This window comes from Anser brachyrhynchus, assembly GCF_964034855.1.
Source record: "Anser brachyrhynchus genome assembly, chromosome: 2".
Taxonomy (NCBI): Eukaryota; Metazoa; Chordata; class Aves; order Anseriformes; family Anatidae; genus Anser; species Anser brachyrhynchus.
The window spans coordinates 7075780-7094771 of record NC_137695.1 but is presented as its reverse complement, the minus strand read 5'-3'; the positions used below and the strand labels follow the sequence as shown (position 1 = coordinate 7094771).

Sequence of the window (18992 nt, the reverse complement as noted above, 5' to 3'; positions counted from 1 at the left end):
GTGTTGTATCGTAAATTTTTTTTTCTGGTTCCCTATAGTACGTCTTGGACTATTTGTGTTTTTGGGGTTATTTGCAATGTTGTGAGGTGCGGTTAAAAAGATAATTTTTGTACGCGTTTTTTCTACGTTTATTTTTCCTGAAATCCATTAAAACGGGGAAGGCTTCTTCCTGTCTGAAGTGAGTTAGATTAAGAAGAATTTTAGAGTTAGGTGATTTGGTGTCTTTCAGTTTCAGGTTGTGAAATACAAAGTTTTGTCTTTATTGAAGCAAGGTCTTAGGAAAGCTGAATTTGGCATCTTCATGAAGAACAATCTCTGCTATTAGTAGTCAACATTGTTGCTTGAGAACACGAGGCGATCTAGACTAGCAGTAGCATATGAATCTTGACTCTGGGTAACATTTCTACTCTGTTTTACTTAGGCATGTGCACATCAGCTCATAGCAGTGGTATTATTCTTGCCTTGCAGCAGTGTGATCAAGAAGAATCATGCTCGTTCTTCCCTACATCATTGTAGAGACTTTGTCTATGTAAGCAGTGTAAATGTTGAGGATATTAGGCATATTTGTCATTGCTGCTGAGAAAATCAAGGCTTTTATTTTCTCCTGTTGAATTACAGCTGGTTTGATGGGAGCTGTAGCCATACAGGCTGATGATCAATTCTGTCCTTAAAAGTTATTTTTCTTCCCCAGGCACTGCATTTAAAAAAAAATAAAAATAAATTCTGTGCCTGGAAAACTTCTAACATGCAGTTGAGCAATTGAAACCCTCAATGAAATTAAAAGTCTTAACGAAATATGAAAGCTTTGCTTATAAGCAAGGAAAAGGCCAACCTGTATGGCAAATATGGCTTGCTTCTCTCTGTAATAAATTAGCTGACACTTCAAAGTACAAGTAAAAAGGCCTTTTAAAAAACAGATTTTGAATAGCTTTTATGAATTACTGCCTTCTTTTTAGTATTGCAAAGATGGATGAATTTGTTTTATTATTTGGCTTCAAGCCTGTAGTTTTTTTCACTGGGGCAGTTGTACGGATCTCTAAATTAAAAAAAAAAAGTTAAAAATCAGATGCTGTCTAACGTGCTGAAGACTGTGGCAGTCTGTTTCTTCTGTGTTATGAAATGCTTGGAGATGTCAGAAGTAACAGAGCACAACAAGGTAGAGAAGCAAGTGCATTTGGACTCAATCCTAGAAGTCACAGGGATGTAAGAGCCGTTTGGTAACCTGTAACTTGAATATTTTCATATTTGAAAAGGTATAGACAACAAAAACCTTTTGCAATAGTGGGAGTTCAGTTCACGGTGCTTATTTGAATAAGAATGATTAGCATGAGTTTTTGAAGAGTTAATTTGTAAGGAGGAAGATTTTGGAACATTGGTTTTATAAATGGGGCAAAATAATGATGTATTTTTGTTTTGTTTTTCTTGAATGAAAAGCAAGAAAATATATTTTTTAAAATTATAGTGTTTGGAGTTAATCAGAGAAATAAAGGAGGGGCTGACACTTTTCTTGTTGCTTACAAATTGTAAATTGCAGTTATTCGCAATCACGCTTATAGCTGGCGTGGGTTCGTGTGCGTAATCAGCTGCTTTTTGAATGCATGTTCTATTGTTCTGTTTTATTTATGGATTCATTTGTGATGAGAAAGACATTATGAAGTTGTTTGAATGAAGCCTTGGAAATGTCTTTTAGGAGTTTTGAATGTCAGCTAGCGCTTGGAGTTTGGGGTACAAATCAGGGCTGGGCATAGAAATGGAAATTTAGGTGAAAAAGTTGGAGGGTTTTCATCCTTAGCTCCTGCTTGCTGACTTCGCGGTGCATGAGCTAGTGAAATTCAGGACTGATATGGGCATGTTGTTGCTGTCAGCTGAAATACAGCCAAAGCCTTGAGGTCAGGAGTCTTCCCATCGATTTCAGCACCTGGACCTGTTAGCACTGTGATCTGACTCCGCTCCTGGTGGAACAGGAGCGTGAATTTCTACCTCCAGCCTCCTTTGTGCTGATCATCGGTGCTAACCTGCTGATTGATGTGAGTTTGCTCACGTGATTATTTTTCTTAATGTCTATGGTTATGCGCCAAGACCATTGGAGGGGATGTTGGGCTGCTCTGGAGGGACTCTCCCTGTGCCACTGGTTCCTGTTTCATGTGCTGAATCCACGTGGGCGATGCTCTTTGAGTTTGTACTTTCTAAAACTTTTGTCCTGCTGCTTCCACACCCCCCAGCTTTTTGTCTTAATGCGATGAAGCTGCTTGCTTTTCTGGGAAGGCATCATCAGTACAGAACTTCAGTCTTTTGGGGAGCACTGAAACTGCTGTAACACAAACCACAGTAGTTTCCCTGTCTTCTCAGTGACAGATTTTTGTTCCCCCTTGTGCCTTTCAGTGAAAACAGTATTTTGACTGAAAACAAGAGCCAGGAGGTGAACTTTAACATCATTCAGTTCTTCTTACTGGATCTCTGAAAGGCAGAGTGGGGGTGGTTGTGTGAGCAGTAACACATTCAGAGGGCTAACATCTCAGTCGTGTTTGGGAAAGTGCCTTATGCTCCATCTTGCTGTGCAACTGAACTTCTTTACTTGTCTCTTTTCCCCCTCGCTCTGTCTGCTGCCATGGGAGTTACTATTTTAACTGAATTTCATTAAATTAGTCACCCCATTCCGCAGCAGGTAATAGATCTGTGGAAGATGTGCATGTTGCAAGATGACACCATGCCCTGTGAACACTTTCTAGACAGGGTTAAAAATCTGTATCAGCTCTCAAAAAATCATAAAATTTTAAATAGGAAGGAAATAAACTGGTTGGTTAGGTACTATGCAGGGAGCTTTTAATTAAAAGATGTTTAAACTGATTCTCTCAACTGTCAAAGAACTGAATTCATGAATTATGTTTGCTACAGTTGTTTGGTTTTTTTTTTAGTAGCACTGTGTTTAAGTTCTTTCTGTGCACTGCCGTAGGGGATAGATGGTAGCTCCCGACAGATTCAAACACAGCTGGCTGAGAACACCACTAGTGATGGATGAACGATGTCTTTGTTAATGCCCCTGTATACATAAATGATGGGCTTTATTTATTTATAAGATGTATCCAATTACACACCTCAGAGCAAATGTCCACCGTTCAGTAAAGCACACAGTATTGGCGTTAAAAAGGCAATCCTGAAATCAGTGATCAATGCCTTTTCCCCAGTCTCAAGGGAGAGATTGAAATAAGGAATAAACCTAAAATTCAGTGAATTCGGATGGGTTCTTTTGGGACCTTCTTGTTTGTAATAAAACTCAACCAGTGAAGCTGTTGTCTCAGCTCTGGACATACGCAGAGCTGCTGCTGGAAGCGTGGAGCACCGGGTTCGCTTGAGATCTGTCTTCCACGTGCTCTGATGGACCAGTCCCACCAGCACACTGGGTCAGATTCTGTTGTCAGATATTGATGGCTACGGTTCACTAGGCTGCTACCTACTGGGATATGTTTTGGTGAAGCAAACCATCCTAGTTATTCGAAGTGGAGAAGAATGAATGGTTTTGCCCCTTATGTAGCTTCAGCATAGAATTTATTTATTTATTTTTTCTGTGTAGCTATGTGTTTTTGTACTCATAAGCTGACCCCATTCAGAACTTGAGATGTCCAACCAACATCAGAAACTTCATTGCATAAACTACATCATTTCCTTTTATCAAGTAGGCTAGCCATTTACTGAAATAATTCTTAGTGTTTACCTACAAAAGAATTAGTCTGGATTAAGATAGGTGTGCAGATAATCCGGGATGTTAAGCACTTCTAGGCTTAAGTTCTGTCTCCTCTCTTGTTAGGTATTTACCTCAACTAAAAGTAGGGTAAACGTAGGTTCATGGGTGGTTTCTGTAGAATGAAGTGTACATGTAGTGTAATTTTACCCCTATTTTTTTTACCCCTGTTTTTCGTAGGGAAACATTTATATAGAAATATCCTGAGATACAGTTATGGCATAAAATGGTAACATATACAAAACCTGAATCTTCTGACCTAGCAAGGAGTAGAAGTCTCTTGTCCAGTCCTCAATTCCTAATGCAGATATGTTATCTGTTACAGGGACAGTGAAGTCAGCTTGAAGGCACAAGTCAGCCCTACCTGGCCTATCAGTTACTGTGCCAGTGAAAGAAGATGCAGTACCTACTGACAGAACCCCCAAACTTTTGGAAAGTTGGGTAGCAGCAGCCCTAAGACAGAGAGCTGGCATGCAGGTAGAAGTACCAGAAGCAGCTGAGCTAGGATTTGTTTGCAGTTTTCACAGGGGTGGCCACTGCCTGGCTTTACCACCAATGTCTTATGCACCATCCTTTCCAGATGGGGATATCCCAGCAGTTTACAAAGCCCCTTTCCAGAGGCAAGGGGTAGTAAGCATGCCTCATTCATTCGGTTTGTTCAGTCGCTGTGAAGTGTAGCAAACATTTATTTCTAATTCTGTCTTGCTGGCTGTCTTTGAACTGTGGTTTCGTGTTGGATATGGTACTTTGGCAAGAATTTATATTCACAACAAGGTTTTAGCAAGACAGAATTGCAACTACTAGGCAAATCATTCAGAGTTCAGTTTGGTCTCTAGGAACAGAGGCTTACCAGTTATTTTTCACTGGTTTCTGTGCTATTATGTTGTTGTGATAATCTTGGCAGGGATCTGTCACTATGTGTTGGTATAATTGAAACTTGTTTTCCCTGAGGAATCGCTCTGCTGTTTGTTTTATTTGTTTACTGACATTGACAGAGATCCTAATGGCTTTTAAAACCCAATTTGTGCATCTCTGAATATCCTCCAAAGAGGAAAATAAAATTAAATTTATCAGCAAAATAGGGTCCTCCATGCTTCAGCTGGGTCTTAGACTCCACCTGAGAATCTAGTAGTGGGTCAAGAAATGGCATGAGGAACCTTTGTGAGCTGCATCTTCTTTGTTGCTGGTTTTGTCTTCAGAGACCTGGTCATTAAGGTACTTGAAAAGATAAATGACAACAAGTCATTTAGGGCCTCAGTATAAGTTGACCAAGTTTTCTTTCTGTGAAATAAATTATCTTTAGCTTTCATTAAAAATGAGGTTAAAATAACATAATAATATCACGCTAAAATTCCCCTTTCAGGAGGATGGTGTTATTATTGTCACAGATTAGGATAATTGATGTCTTTTTTTTAATGTTTTTTTAAAAATATAATATATTGAAGTATTTACGCATTTATTTAGTTGTAAGCCTTTAAAGAATTTCAGTGAGATATTTGGACTACTGATGCTTATAACACCTTGCTGAATTGTGGTTGTGAATAGATGTATGGCTTGTTGCATGTTGTACTCCAGAGGAGCATGCGCACAAATAAATAATGAGGCATTGGACAGAAATTCGAGAACATGATGAGGAAGGGTGGGTTTCCTTAAAGACTAAAGAATGCAGGGTAATTTTTTTTCTCAATACCTCCAAATCTATGTTTTTGAATTGGATGAAGATTCAGATCATTTTTTATTTTGTTGAATTGACTTAGACTATCTCCAATTGCCTTTTGACACACTTCCTTGTCATTCAAGCAGATAGAGATTGCGCAGGTTTCCGTGAACTCTGATTGTGAACGTCACGAGGAGACAAGTTTGGAAAATACTGCTGATTTTAAAGGTTATCTGTCAGCTTGTATATATACAGCTATGAGCCAAACCAATCTGACCTCAAACCAGAGCTGTAGTATAATAACACTCAGCCTTTCGTATTGGATATCTCTTTTGCAAATCTCCCAGACTTTGATAGCACTATAATAATAATAGATCAGCAAAACTTATATTGCCTCGTCTAAAGAAGTGTTCTAATGTGGCTTGGAAAGGTGGGTAATTAGTCTTATCTCCTTTTTTACAGAAAGTAGATTAGAGGTACAGAGAGAGAGCCCAGGCCATTTGACTCCCACCACCTTGTTCTCATTGCTTGGTTCGGTAGTGCAAATCTCGACAATATGCAATTTCAGGCTGATCTATATGTTGTATTGCATTGCAGTGCCCAGAACAAGGATTTTGGCTACTGGTGGTGCATCCCACAATAAGAAGATATTACAGGTAAGTAGGAAATTAAATCCATTGAACTCAACGCACAGTTTTATCTGCTTTTTTATTTTGATGTACAGAATCCAAACCACTGCAGCTGCACAGGAAGGTGTGGGTATGAGATTATGAATCTGCTTCAGGTCTTTGGGATTCTTCCTCAGATTTAATGTGGAGAGACCGTTAGCCAAGTGCTAATTTTGTATTGAACTTTATTTTTTTTTTATACTTGACTAGTTTGATGAACGTGTATCTGGAACACTGGTGATTTCCAGATCTCATCACTTACGTCAAATCAATCAGCAAAGAAATCAAGAAGAGACTTGCTAAGATAATTGAGATTTTTCTAGTTTTTGTCATTAAAGTCAGAGTTGGACCTTAGATTTAATCTGGGGGGGGATTGTGCTGGTGCTAAACACTCAGAAAAAAACAGCGAAAGTAACAGGAAAAAAAACCACCACCAACAAAACACGCTATAAACCCTGTCCCTGTTGTTTTGAGCAGCTGTTACCTATTAGCAGTGTGCCACATATCGTGGGGGAGGCTATGCTTCTGTATAGTCTCTCTTCCATCTTCCCACCTTCCTCGTCTGCTGCAGTTGCTGCACGTCCAGCCCTGGTTAAAATCCTTTGTCTCAAGAAGATGTCTTGGGAGCAGAGTACTGCGTGCTCTGCTTCTGCACTTTGGCCCTGTCCTGTAGGGACCCTCCCAAGGGATGGGAAGGTTGTTTAGTCTCTACAGACTGTTTAATTGTTGGCCTCCCTTGTGAAATCAGCGTTAGAGGGATGGCATTGGATTTAGGGTGGGGGCACTTAGCCGCTAACAACATATTTGAGTAGTTTTTTTACTTTGCAGAAATGAGCACTGAGATTTAGCAAAGCCTCTTGCTGATGGCGAGAGGCCTCTCACCTAGATTTTGCTATTGCAGAATTAGACCTCTGGGTTAGGATTCATGTTGCCCGAATCCAGTCATCTGTGATGTGATGTCTGTATGCGGTCTGTCACTGAAAATCCTGTAATAGCCAGGGGAGAGCCAGTCAGTTACAGTGCAAAGAAAACGCTGTTTTAACTTATCAGATGCAGGTGTCTCCCTCTGGGTGAGCCGAAGAGCTTTCTGTACTTCGCTGACTGCACTGACAAGCTTCCTTTTGACTAGAGCCTCACACACTGAGGCTGGAGGTAGGCATCTGCACCAAAAAGCACCTGTCTTAGTCTTGGGCTGAGTCCTGGCCCTGAAGTTAGTCAGAGACAGGGTGTTTGCTTTCTGTGGATACCAATCCTTTTCCATCAGCTACAGCAAGTCAGCTGTGCACCACAGTCTTTGACAATTGCAGTTGTACAAAGTGAATGCCTCCATTCTCCGAAACCCGAGTTGGAATAAATGGAGGTTGAAGAGCAAAGAGCCCACTTTCTCCTCAGTCATCTAAAATGCACGTTTGTGTAACCATAGGGTGTAGAGCTGATTGGGACACAACAGATTTGGCATGTTTTGCGTGTAGATGTCACTTCTCTTCCTCTGCTTTGGTTATTTTGCTCAGGAACTTGACATTGGGAAATTAGCTGATGGGTTAATTGCTTAAAACATTGGTCCCTGCTGAAGTAGTTCTACTAAGAGTATGTCAAGGAAGAGATCGAATTAGTAGGGTTTGCTTTGAATTTAGTTTAGTTTGAGTTTGTTTTTCAAGCAGTGTTTAGGTGCAAGGGGTTCTCCTTGCCGTGGAATGAAGGCAGAGAACAGGATGTTTTTATAACATGGGATTTTAAAACAGAGCTGAAAATTGTGGGGATGAGAGAGTGACTGCTGTGGTGCTTGCTCTTAAGTGTAACAATGGAGCTGCTTTTAAAACTCATTAGAGGTGTCTTAAAATAATATGATCAATACAGTGTCATCCACTTAATTCAATCACTGGTTAATTGGGTCCTCCTTTTTAATTTAATCAAAACCTCAGAAACCATATCAGTTGCATGAAGAATAACAGCTTCCCCCCTTATCGTGTTCAATTTTGGATAATTTGTTCCAGGGCTACAAAAGAGTATCATTTAATTAATCAACATTCAGTAACTCCTATATTTTATGTAGTAAAGGAGGCAACTTAGGAAAATGTGCTTTAAAAATATAGCCATAGTAGGGCAGCTTTTTTCCACTGTTCTGGGAAGCTTTTTATAACTTACCTGGTGCTTGATTAATGACCACATGAAACACAATGAAATATTTTTAATAGTAAAACCTCTAACAGTTTCTTTTAAAACTATTCATGAGGGAGATCGTGGTTTCAAATGACATACTAAAAATATGAACTTTGAATAATTTTAATTTGATAATCATGTGGCACAAGATAGTTATTATTTGTAGTATTACAGTACATGTTAGCATTCAGGATAGAGTAGAGCTGCATTGTGTAAGGCTCTGCAGCTATGCAAAACAAAAGACCTCTGTTGTCCACAGGAATTTACAATTCAAGCATAAGACAAGGAACACCTGTTTGGGATGGAGAGAAGCAGATGGGGGATATGTTGAAACCATACAATATTACTGGCCATCAGGATGGGCAGTGGAACCAGCACTCTATGGCCTTATGATTTCCAGAGGACCTTTTAATAGATACTGTGATTAATTTTCTACTTGTCCTCTAGCACTGAAGCTCACATACTGCTCAATGCTTGCTTGCAACTGAAGTTAGGTATATATGAGTGTTAAGCGTATAAGCTCAGGCTTTCAATGAATCCTATTAGCAACAAGTCACTTTTGTTTAAAATTCCCAAAATAGATTATTTTCTAAGGTTTTGATTTGCAGATTTGACCCAACCTTTCAGAGAAAGAGGCAAAATCCTTTAGAAATGTCATATGCAATTTTTCCTATAGCATATATGAATTGAATTCTTTACTCATTTTTTTATGAAGCCCTAGGGCCCATGGTTGGTGGGGCTGTTAATTCCTGGATTGGGGTTTGCAGATGATGAATCTGAATGGTTTGGATTCTTGGACACTGGCCTTATTTCAGCCTCTTATATACCGATGTAAATTGGGTGATACACTGTTGCCTTTGATAAAAGTAATAACCATCACAAGTTAAATCTCAATTGCTACCTGCTTTTTGCATTGCCTAGCCTGAGGGACACCTGCAGACCTCAGGGTGATGAAACCAAAATGTCTGTTTAATTTGGAATGAATTTATTGGCAGTGTTTTCAGAAAAAGAGTTCTTGAACCTCTTTTGTCCCTACCCACATTTGTCTTCATTTTTCCTCTTCTGTATCTTTTTTTCTTATACCTACGCTGTGGGGAATAGAGCATATATTCATTAAATGTGAGATGCCTGGTGTAGATTTCAGTGCAGTGGGTGGAATGGTGCGTGGTGGAATAACTGTAGTGTCTGTCGGATATCATAGCAAATTCTTTGTCTGTACAATTTTCTTTGTATTGCAAAGCAAAGTTGAGAACATGCAGTCTTGCTTTGTCTTCGTAGCTAAGGATTCCACAAGTGCAGGAGGATTCCTAGTGCGTATAAAGCCTGTGTAACCAGCTCCTGTGTCATTTTTCCTGCTAACCATAATGTGGTGGGAGTGCTGGAGGCAAAGATGACAAATGTAGACCTTCATATTGCTGTAGCTTTTGTTGTATTAAAGCTGAGAACTGAGGAGATACAACTGGCTCCTCTCTCCTTCCTTTCCCCTTGGATCAGCCATAAACTGGATGGCGGAAAAGAGGACCCAGTTGTGGGTTCCTCGGTGAATGTCTTTGCCCTGATGTAAGCCTTTGGCACAGGTAGATTGTGTGGGCTTATGAAGGAGATGATGCTCGAATTTAGAGTCCTCTGAACTTGTAGTAATGAGATCTGGAGAGAAATGGGTCTTCATTTCCTGGCTGCAGTTACACCTCTGGGTCAGATTTACCAATACCCCATTGTGTGACAAGTTCAGGACTCGTTGCTTGTGGTGCCTCTTTCCATGGGTACCCAAATGCTTGGCTGGAGTGTACAGAAGTCAGTTGTTTTTCCGTGCAGTGATAGGGGATTGCCTGTCCTTTGTCTTTCACGGGCATGCATAACTGAAGCTTTGATACTTCTCAGGTCCTGTCTGACGTGTTCAACGCACCGGTGTACACTATTGATACCGCCAACTCTGCTTGTTTGGGAAGTGCTTACAGAGCAATTCACGGTAAGACTGTAAGGAGATACTTCTGAGCAGTCTGGGCGTTTAATTTCAGCTGGTTAATACGTGGGATTAACATTACTGAAAATAAGGGGAGAATAAAGCTGTGTGGATCTGACTGGAAGGTCACTGAGGTCAAAGGGTATTTTTTTTTTAGTTTAATACACTTGGATCAGGCCCAAGAATAGCATTTACATTATAATTCAAGTCTGATTCAAGGCTGCTTCTCAACCAGGGGAATAGGGCCTGGAAACTGAGATCGGCAGGGTAGGGTCTAGAAGCTTAATGCATTAAGTTATGATCTCCGTGTGTCTTTTCCGAAGAAGAATACAGCAATCTGAAGATGTCAGTGTCTCCTGCAGCGATGGATCGTGGACCAGGCTGTAAACTGGGCTGCTGAAATGGACAAACCAAACAAAGGACCAGTCCTAGCAAATAAGATCCAAGAGGGCAGGGATGACAGGACTAGTAATACTGGTAGCTGAGTAAATGTTATTAAACCTATATATATCTTCCAGCTTTTAAACGTCAAGACGTAGGATATACAAGGCATATTGGGCTTCATGCTCAACTGTGTGCACTTTGTCTTGTAAAAGAATAAATCTTGGGATATGTTAGGTTATACAGTCATTTTGTTAGTTGTACTACATCACTCACTGTACCACAGTCGTCCAAGTCCCAAATTTGAAGGGTTAATGAAGTTGTATTTATTAATGCATGCAGTTGTATGTTCAGGGTAGGCCCTCAGCCATTTAAGAGTTCAGTCCCAGACGGGACACTTTATTAAAGTGTTTTTAAAAGTTTCTAATACCTTAGTGCTAAACAAGTTGAGGAACGTGGATGAAATTGTAAAGTCCTTGTTTAGGCCAACTCAGTTTAGCCTCAGTATTTCTGCTAAGAAGCTTTAGGATTTGACCCTTAAGAAATGGATAGATTCTGCACAGGTTCATACAAAATCCATGGCATTGCAGCAAGCATGGAAAAGATAACATCAGCCATCAGGAAAAATCAGCCAAGTTTTAATTTTAGAAGCCAATTCTGCTGTCACATTAGAACATCTGAAGACTACATGCTCTCGTGCATCTGAAAGCAGCACAGCCAAAAGCTTGAGTCAATGTGTTTAACACAAACAGCATGCTCTCCGCTTTATTTCCAGAAAAGACACAAGGGTTCCGTCAGGCAAAGTATGGCAGGACTGTGAAAACACTACTGTTAGGTTATCGCTATGTTTGAGGCCATAATGGGTTCCTTTTTGCACTTTGGGGGCCAAATCTCCAAACTCTTTACTCAAAATTTGCCTACTGCTTCAGAAGCCACCGGAATCTTTCCCGTTCGTAATGCCACAGGCAAACTCCTTGTCCACGAATAGAAGCGAGCTGCAGAGCCGTCGTTAAAGTTTCTGCAGTTATTTCATATGTATGGAAGATGTAAATTCCCTCTGCCAGTTGGCATGTGAAATCTTGGGGCTTGGTTGACAGAGCGTTTGAGGGAAGATTTTGGATGCCATGCTGACAGAGGGACTCCTTCGCTCAGGTACTCTGCCAGCCAAGCCCCCGGGGCATGCTGTGTGTGCTTCTAAATGGCATTTTTGATTGATGCCTTCAGCTGACTCACTGTTGGCCAGGCAAAGGAATTGGGTAAAAGCAAAGACTAGTTAATATAAATGAAATATTGATGACAGGGGCTCCTTAATAACATTAGAGTGTACATCTGCAAGCAGGGTTTTCCACAGTTAGCCTGGGGTTCTTAGCAGGTACAGCAAGGAACTCCTGAAATGCTGTGATTCACTTACAAAGCCAAATGCTATGGTAGAGGGACCCCGCTATTATTCTGCTTTGTTATATATCAATATATTTAATGACTTGTAGCAGGTTTTCTTGATGCTGTTTTCACTTCCTTTTTTTTGGATCACATTTTGTCCTTGAATCCCTTGCTTCCACATACTTCCACTGCTGCTTACTGTATTGTTGTAACCATAAATAATTACTGATATTGTTGAGTAGTGTTTCTGCTGCCTGCCTATTCTCCAGGGTACGAATTGAGTGATTGGCAAAAACCTCAATCACAGAGTCCCTACTTCCCACTGCATTGGAATGTAAGATCTTTCGCCATTTATCCTTCAATCCTGAATGCTGACCTGAACAGGGAAGATCAATATAAAGTATTAATTTGCCAGGGAGTCAAGGCACATCCCTCATCTTGCTTTTTGCATTGATCAGGATTGTGATTCTCATTGCAGGACTTGTAGCTGAGACAAATGTGTCCTTGGCTGATGTTGTGAAATTAGCACCGGAGCCTAGATTGGCTGTTACACCAACCACCGGAGCTGAGGAGGTGAGCAAGCTTGGAAATGTCATTTTCCTTTTCATTTCCTGTCTGCTTCAAAATGTAGTCGTTAACTAATTTTTTTTCTAATACAATAGATTAATTTAAGAATTATTTTGTTGCACAGGTCTTATTGTAAAGATTGATTTCATTCTGGGAGATGCCTAGTGTTGTAACAATGTAGTAATCTTCGTGATCACTCCATCCAGGTCTGAGACGTGTTCTCCTAACTGGGTGTGATCAGAGAGCAGAATCTGCTCCTTAAGGGACAGAAAAAGTTATAGAATAGGTAGACTTTAGATACAGGTCAGGTTGTAACTGATAATAATTGACAAAACAGTCTTTACTTGCTTGCAGCAAGCAGCATTGAAAAAAGCATGGTGGTGGAAAACATCAGAAAAACCCTTCCAGTCTGAAAGAGAGGACAGCAATTCTGTGTCTTCGCTTGTCGCTTGAAGTTGGAACAGCTAATAGCGTGCTAGCCGGGAGGATTCAGTAGTCACAGGTCTTCTTGGGACCTTGCCCACCCTGGGAATTTCAGCATATCTGAAGGTGAAGCTTGTGCTTCAGAGATAAAGCAAAACAGTCACTGTTGCTAACAGCACGGTTCTTGCCCATATCCCTGCCAAGGAAGGAATTGCAGTCTTGGGCCCTCCAGTGCAACCCCGTACCTCTCACTACTGAGTGCCAAAGGCCTTAGTTTACAACAGCTTCTGAAATACAAAGCCAGATAATAAATTAACAGTAGGATATAGCAAGATTCCTAGAGAATTCGAGTTTAAATTAGAAAGCCCCCATCTTCAGCTGTGTAGAAACTTTTTAAATCAAGACAGCCTTACACTCTTCATTTATGAGATTTGGCTGTGCCCTAACTACAGGCAACAAGGTTTTAAAGCTTTTATTTAAACTGGGAAATTAATGATCTGCCAAAGGTACTAACTCCCAGCTACATGTGTAGTGGAGCACCAGATATCATCATGAGTAATAATAGAAATGATCATGCTGCATTGTGCCTGCCAGCATATTATTTAATTATTAACTGAGATGAAGGAGCTCAGTAATCGAATAGAAGTCCCCTTCAGAAATATTAAGACATTGAATAATTTAAACTTGATTGATCTGATCTCATTTGCTCAACCTTCCCCCCTCATTTTGAAAGATAAAATAATTAACAGCAGTGGCCTGTGCCGCATGTGTTGCAGCTGAAGGCTCCTGCAGGGGCTTCGGGAGCAGCTCCCTGGTGTCTGGTTCAGCCTCCCGTCGCTGCCTTGTTTTCCCCCAAAACTCTCTCTGCTGAAAAGCTGACAGGCTGCCTTTGGTGGAGGTGGAGAGTGCTCGGAGACCTGCTTTTGACCCCCCAGTGCTGCTTCAGCTAGAAAGCTCAAGGGCAGGGAATACAGCTGTCACTCACAGAGGCCTTGCAAGAGCAGCAAGCACCTTGTGCCCCTGCAGGGGCCAGGCTAACCTAGCTGGAAGGATCAGTGGGGAATTCATTTACCTCTTTCTATTTTACTGTCTGCATAAAATGGCCTGGAAGCTAAAAGAGTTAATTATCTCCCTCTCGATACTTTTCTTCTCCTTTTCCACTTGGTTAAACCTGGCTCTCATAGCACATCTTTTTATTGGTTTTAAATGATGTACAGCAGTGAATTATTGCCCCAATGGATAGGAGTGAATGATAGAGAAGGTAGTGACCAAACAGCATGCAAAGGAATAACCGTGCCTCTGCTTTAGCTTTGCTTGCCAGCTTCCTTCCATTAAAAGGAGCTTCTTGCAATTATGTATTCCACACCGTTTTTTTCCTTCCTGTCTTACAATTTTACAGTTGATGGTGGATTCCCTGGCTAGTTTCATGGCTGTGAAACTGCAGAAAGCCAGAGGGCCTGTCAGTAATAGTGTGTTAGCATGAACAGTGCAGTAAAAATTCATAATGTGATGAGTCAGTTTGATTCTGTTTCTTACAGAGCTGCATCTCCCTGTCCCTCCGATTTAATTCTGTTGAGTTTAGAGGCTTTCACTTAAATGACGGTTCTTTTTATAAACTTCAAAGTCATCCTGAGGTTAGGTTCTGTCTCACTGAGGAGCTCTTCTGAAAGAGTCTGGCTAACCAATGTGAAATTGCCTGGACCACTTCCCTACATTTTCTGGACAGCTACAGCTAAATCTTGGCAGTGCGGAGAAAAAACAGTCATAACACAGCAATCTGGTCTGGTTTTTGTCCTTTCTTCCTGGTGGAGGTTGGAGGCAACATGTGCTACATCCTTGGAAGGAGGAAAACCTCCTATAGACAGAGGTCAAATGCGACAGTTTGATGTGGCTGCTTCTTCGGTGCCAAGGCTTATCCATGCAGTAGGACTTTTCAGGAACCAAAAACGCAAAAAGTGTTTCTTTGATTGCCACAGGATTGTTTGTAATAATGAAAGTGATTTCTTTTGAAGGGAGGAGCAGGACACACAAAACAATTCTTCCAGTTCAGTTAAGCTGATGAGCAGGTAAAGTCACGAGATGAGAAGTAGAGAGCTTGTGATGTGTGGTGAGATAGCAGTGGAAACCGAGGTCCCGTAAGTTGCAACTTGTCTGGCAAAAATGTCACTTTTTGCTGTGGAAGAGACTATTCCAAAGAGGATAAATTCCTCTTTGTGGCTGACCCTAAGCCTCTTAGCTGAACATGATTTCACAGAATATTTGTAGAGTGTGGGGGCTCACCACCTTGAGCTTATTTATAATTCTGTAGATACCCAAACAGGTCATAAAGAATTCTGGTGGTAATCACTGTGCCAATAATCCTTGGTCATGACTCAACCTGGCTAGCTGAAGTCAGCTATCTGTGGGTTAACCTGATGAATTTCCTTCCCTATTTTCAGAACAACAAAAATTAGTCATCTCACCTCTTTGGAGCTGTCTCATCCCCCAAGGAAAAAGATTAATCAGAACCCACTAAGCACGACAGAAATAACCAGGAGATTCTAGAGCAATAGATATATATTAAAAGACCAAAAGAATGCCTTATTATGGCATTAGAATTCAGCTGTATTTTGGTAATCTATTAAAATGGAGTTGTTCAGCTTGTTGGTTAATTAACAAAAAAGCATGAGAGGGGAACATGGTTATCTGGAGTTGATTGCTTGTGTTTATACAAACCATGTCCCTATGACATAGCATCAGATTTATTGTAATACTGTGTAGGGCTATGTAGGGGGAAGGCATGGTGCAGTTCACTACCTCTGGATATGTATTTTTTGATTGCATTATCGACTGTACTGAGATGTATTAATTCTACAAAAATTCAAGGAGGAAAAACGTGGGAAAATGTGGGCCTAACAGGTTTTCTTGACTTTGGTGAACTGCCTTGTAAGCGTGTGTATTTATGGAAGTGACCCTGTTACCCAGGAAAGTTATAATGACCTATTTATTGATTTGAAATAATGATATTTTTTGTTGAGTTAGATTTTGGAGGGGGATGGTTATTTTCCAGGATTGGTGTAGGTTGGTAATTTAGTGCAAAGTAGGTAATAATAATACAGCTATGGAAATATGATAATAGGTATCGATGGAAGTTTGATTAAAGTGATTTGTGAAGCCAGTAAATTTTTTAACCTGTTAAACTGATTCAGATATGCTTATAGAATGAATATATGAAGTAGATAAAGAGACTGGGGTGTGGTTCCTTGGAGTCGTCTTCGGGGTATTTCTAGACACTGTCATATCCGTTCTGCTTTAAGCATATTCGTTCTGTGTTAAAAAAGGTGAACAACTGCCATGATTTTAAAAATAAAATATCTGTCTCTCTTGATTTTTTTAAGCAATTCTCTGATGCTGAAGTAATTTGAACGTGGTTTAAAGAAAAAAAAGGAACCTATCAAAAGTAGCAAGTGTTTGCAAGGGACTGATTGATTTTAATCTATTCAGGGTAGATTAAATGTACTTGGGTAGATTAAAATTAGATAATCATCAGCATCATCTTTGTAATTTGTAAATTTTGAATTGCTCCAATCATTGGCTAACACAGCATTGCCGGAGACAGAAGGATCCGTGAGGATTGTCACTTGTAATAATTTGTAGCTGGTTTTGCTTGTAGAGGGACAAAGTCCCATTCTTCTAGACGTTGCATGAGGAAATATTAACAGCCGCATTAAGTTTATAGGCTAGTACTGTGGTGAGATAAAATACGAGGATGACATACTTGATTTGGACTAGAGAGCAAGGTACATTTATTTGAACATATTTTCCAGGAAAGGCAGGTCAAGTTTTTCCTCTGTTACACAATGTAATATGTATCATTACTGTTTTCTTATTTATTTGTGGGATTGTCGGAGTGTGGCCAAGTTGTCCCAGGAGTGAAGTTTAGGGTTTGTAAATGAAGCCATCGGAGTATTGCTAATGTTGCAGAGTAGGCTATAGAGATAAGCAGGAGAAAAGGCCATAATATAGCAAGGACAATTAAATTATGGACAATAATAAGGTTCATGTTGTGATACATGTAATTACTTTCGTTAAATATCATGCTCTGATATATTAGGTTTGAAGCTATGACAGAGAGGGAATTTATGTACTTGAGTTTTTATGCATCATTGAGAGTTCTTTATTCCCTTTGGACCTCAATGAGAAAAATAAATCTATATAATTGCCTCAGGAAGAAGGGTCCTGGAATCGCTTAGGAGGAGTTGCCTGAGGTTTTGCAGAGGCAGTTCAGTCGTGGCAGATATGGAGATGCATCTTTCACAAATGTAGCTGGCTGCATGCTCAGGCCAGGTTCTCAGCTGATGCTTTGGCATTTCTTGCATGTGCTTCATGGGAGCAGTGCTGCTTCGGCCCCAAACTTCATCTGCTGTAAGGCTGGCATGAAAAGCACAGCTTATGAAAAGCTTGAAGCACTGCTGCCCTTACCAGCCATGAGGTATTGCAGCCAAATTCCCTAATGAAGAGGAATTTAAAACTTTGTGCTAGCCCTTTGAACTGTGCTGCTGTTTTTTTCTTTTTTTTCCTCTAACCCCAATTGAAAATAAGTAGAGTACAAGAAATGGTCTTGAATTTAGTTGTTGTCTGCATTTTTTTCAGATGGTACACAATGCAACATTCATTTACACTAATGGCTGGGAAGGTTATTGCCAATGCCTGAATTTTGTCAATTAGCAGGCTAAGTGCTTAAGTCCAATAAACAGGAAAAGGAACTGTTATCAGTAAACGCGGTTGTTCATTTATTTTGACACATTTTAATTTAGAGTGATGTATTAACAATAATACTTCCCAGCCTTCCAGTGAATGTGCTGTTGTATATTTTGTAAAAACACTGCTGGGTAGGTAATAAGGAGCCTCCTTTCTTAGCAGCTGAGCACACTTGCCCATGCATCTCTGTGGTGCTGAAACCTTGTTGAGAAACACCGAGGGTTTTCCAAATTTACAGAACAGCAAAGTAAGAAATAGCGAAGCTTGATTATAAATGCTTCAGTGAATAAAAGAGCTGGTTTTGTCTGGTATGCTGATACTCCTGGTACAGCTGTAGTTGCCTGCTCAATATTTTGTTTACTGTGATGTGCGCATTTAGCAGAAATGGGAGCAACAATATTCTTTGGGAACATGAAAAAGAATATGTGTATGTACTTCACTGAACACCGAAGGTCCCCGTGTAGTCAGTTAAAAACGGCATGCTGAGTCATGTGGCATTTAATAATAGTATTGGTTTTATTTGCTAACTCCGTAATCTGCATAAACCTCCACGGGCCTCAACATCACTGTCCTGTAGAGAAGAGGAGCTGGGGCACGTGCATGTTAAATGACTTGCCCGAGGCCACCGAGTTAGCCTGTTGCACAGGAAAGAGGGAGTAGATTTCTCTATTTTAATCTAAATTTAATCTATTTTAATCTTAAGTTTAAGGCATTGTAAGACTCTGGTAATCACTGTGAGATGGATTGGAAAAACTGTCCTGAAGAGGTCACGGCTAGAGAACGGTGCTTGCTTGCTGTACGTGCTTCTTCTCTTCTTCCCCTTGATGTACTTCATCTGTTGAAGAAATGTACTTTACCTGCTGCAACATCATGTTGGCGAAAGGGAGAAGTTGATCAAAACAGGCTCCTGCTGCAGAACGTGTCTATTAGGTCTCTCTCACCTGCCCTAGAGGAAGGTGGAAGTGGGACTGAAGCAGTGCCTCCAGGTTTCACTGAGCAGACTGACACTACCCTTTAGGAAGAGGGAAGCAAGAACTGCATTATATAACTGGATCACAAGAACAAAACGCTCCAGTTCTTTATTTCTTAGATGAGAAAATTCTGCAAACGCTTCATGTTTCTTTTCTTTCATCTGAGAAAATGACTGGTGCGGATACTGAGGCCAGTGCAGGACTGTGCACAAAACCCCGCAAGAGCAGCACTGTCTTCTCCTACAGCCTCACAGTTTGCACTCAAAACATCTCCCTCCTGAATTTTTCATGCACATACAGTTGTTGGTTGTGGCTCTTATGTGGAAGAGGATAACATGCCTTT

General features: G+C 40.5%; 1 protein-coding gene across 11 annotated transcripts in view; it reads left to right on the top strand.

Moving 5' to 3' along the window:
- The window catches only part of XYLB (xylulokinase), a 95810-nt gene that overhangs the window by 63121 nt on the left and 13697 nt on the right, over nucleotides 1-18992 (top strand). For 6 of the 11 annotated variants that reach the window (XM_080579089.1, XM_080579090.1, XM_080579087.1 and 3 more), the window contains 3 exons: nucleotides 5994-6052; nucleotides 10106-10193; nucleotides 12427-12521. In XM_080579089.1, coding sequence (XP_080435215.1) covers nucleotides 5994-6052; nucleotides 10106-10193; nucleotides 12427-12521 — 242 coding nt within the window. Of the gene's footprint in view, nucleotides 1-1814; nucleotides 2028-4064; nucleotides 4217-5993; nucleotides 6053-10105; nucleotides 10194-12426; nucleotides 12522-18387; nucleotides 18475-18992 lie in introns of those variants that run through there. The other 5 variants (XR_013946214.1, XR_013946216.1, XR_013946215.1 and 2 more) reach the window with 5 other exon arrangements.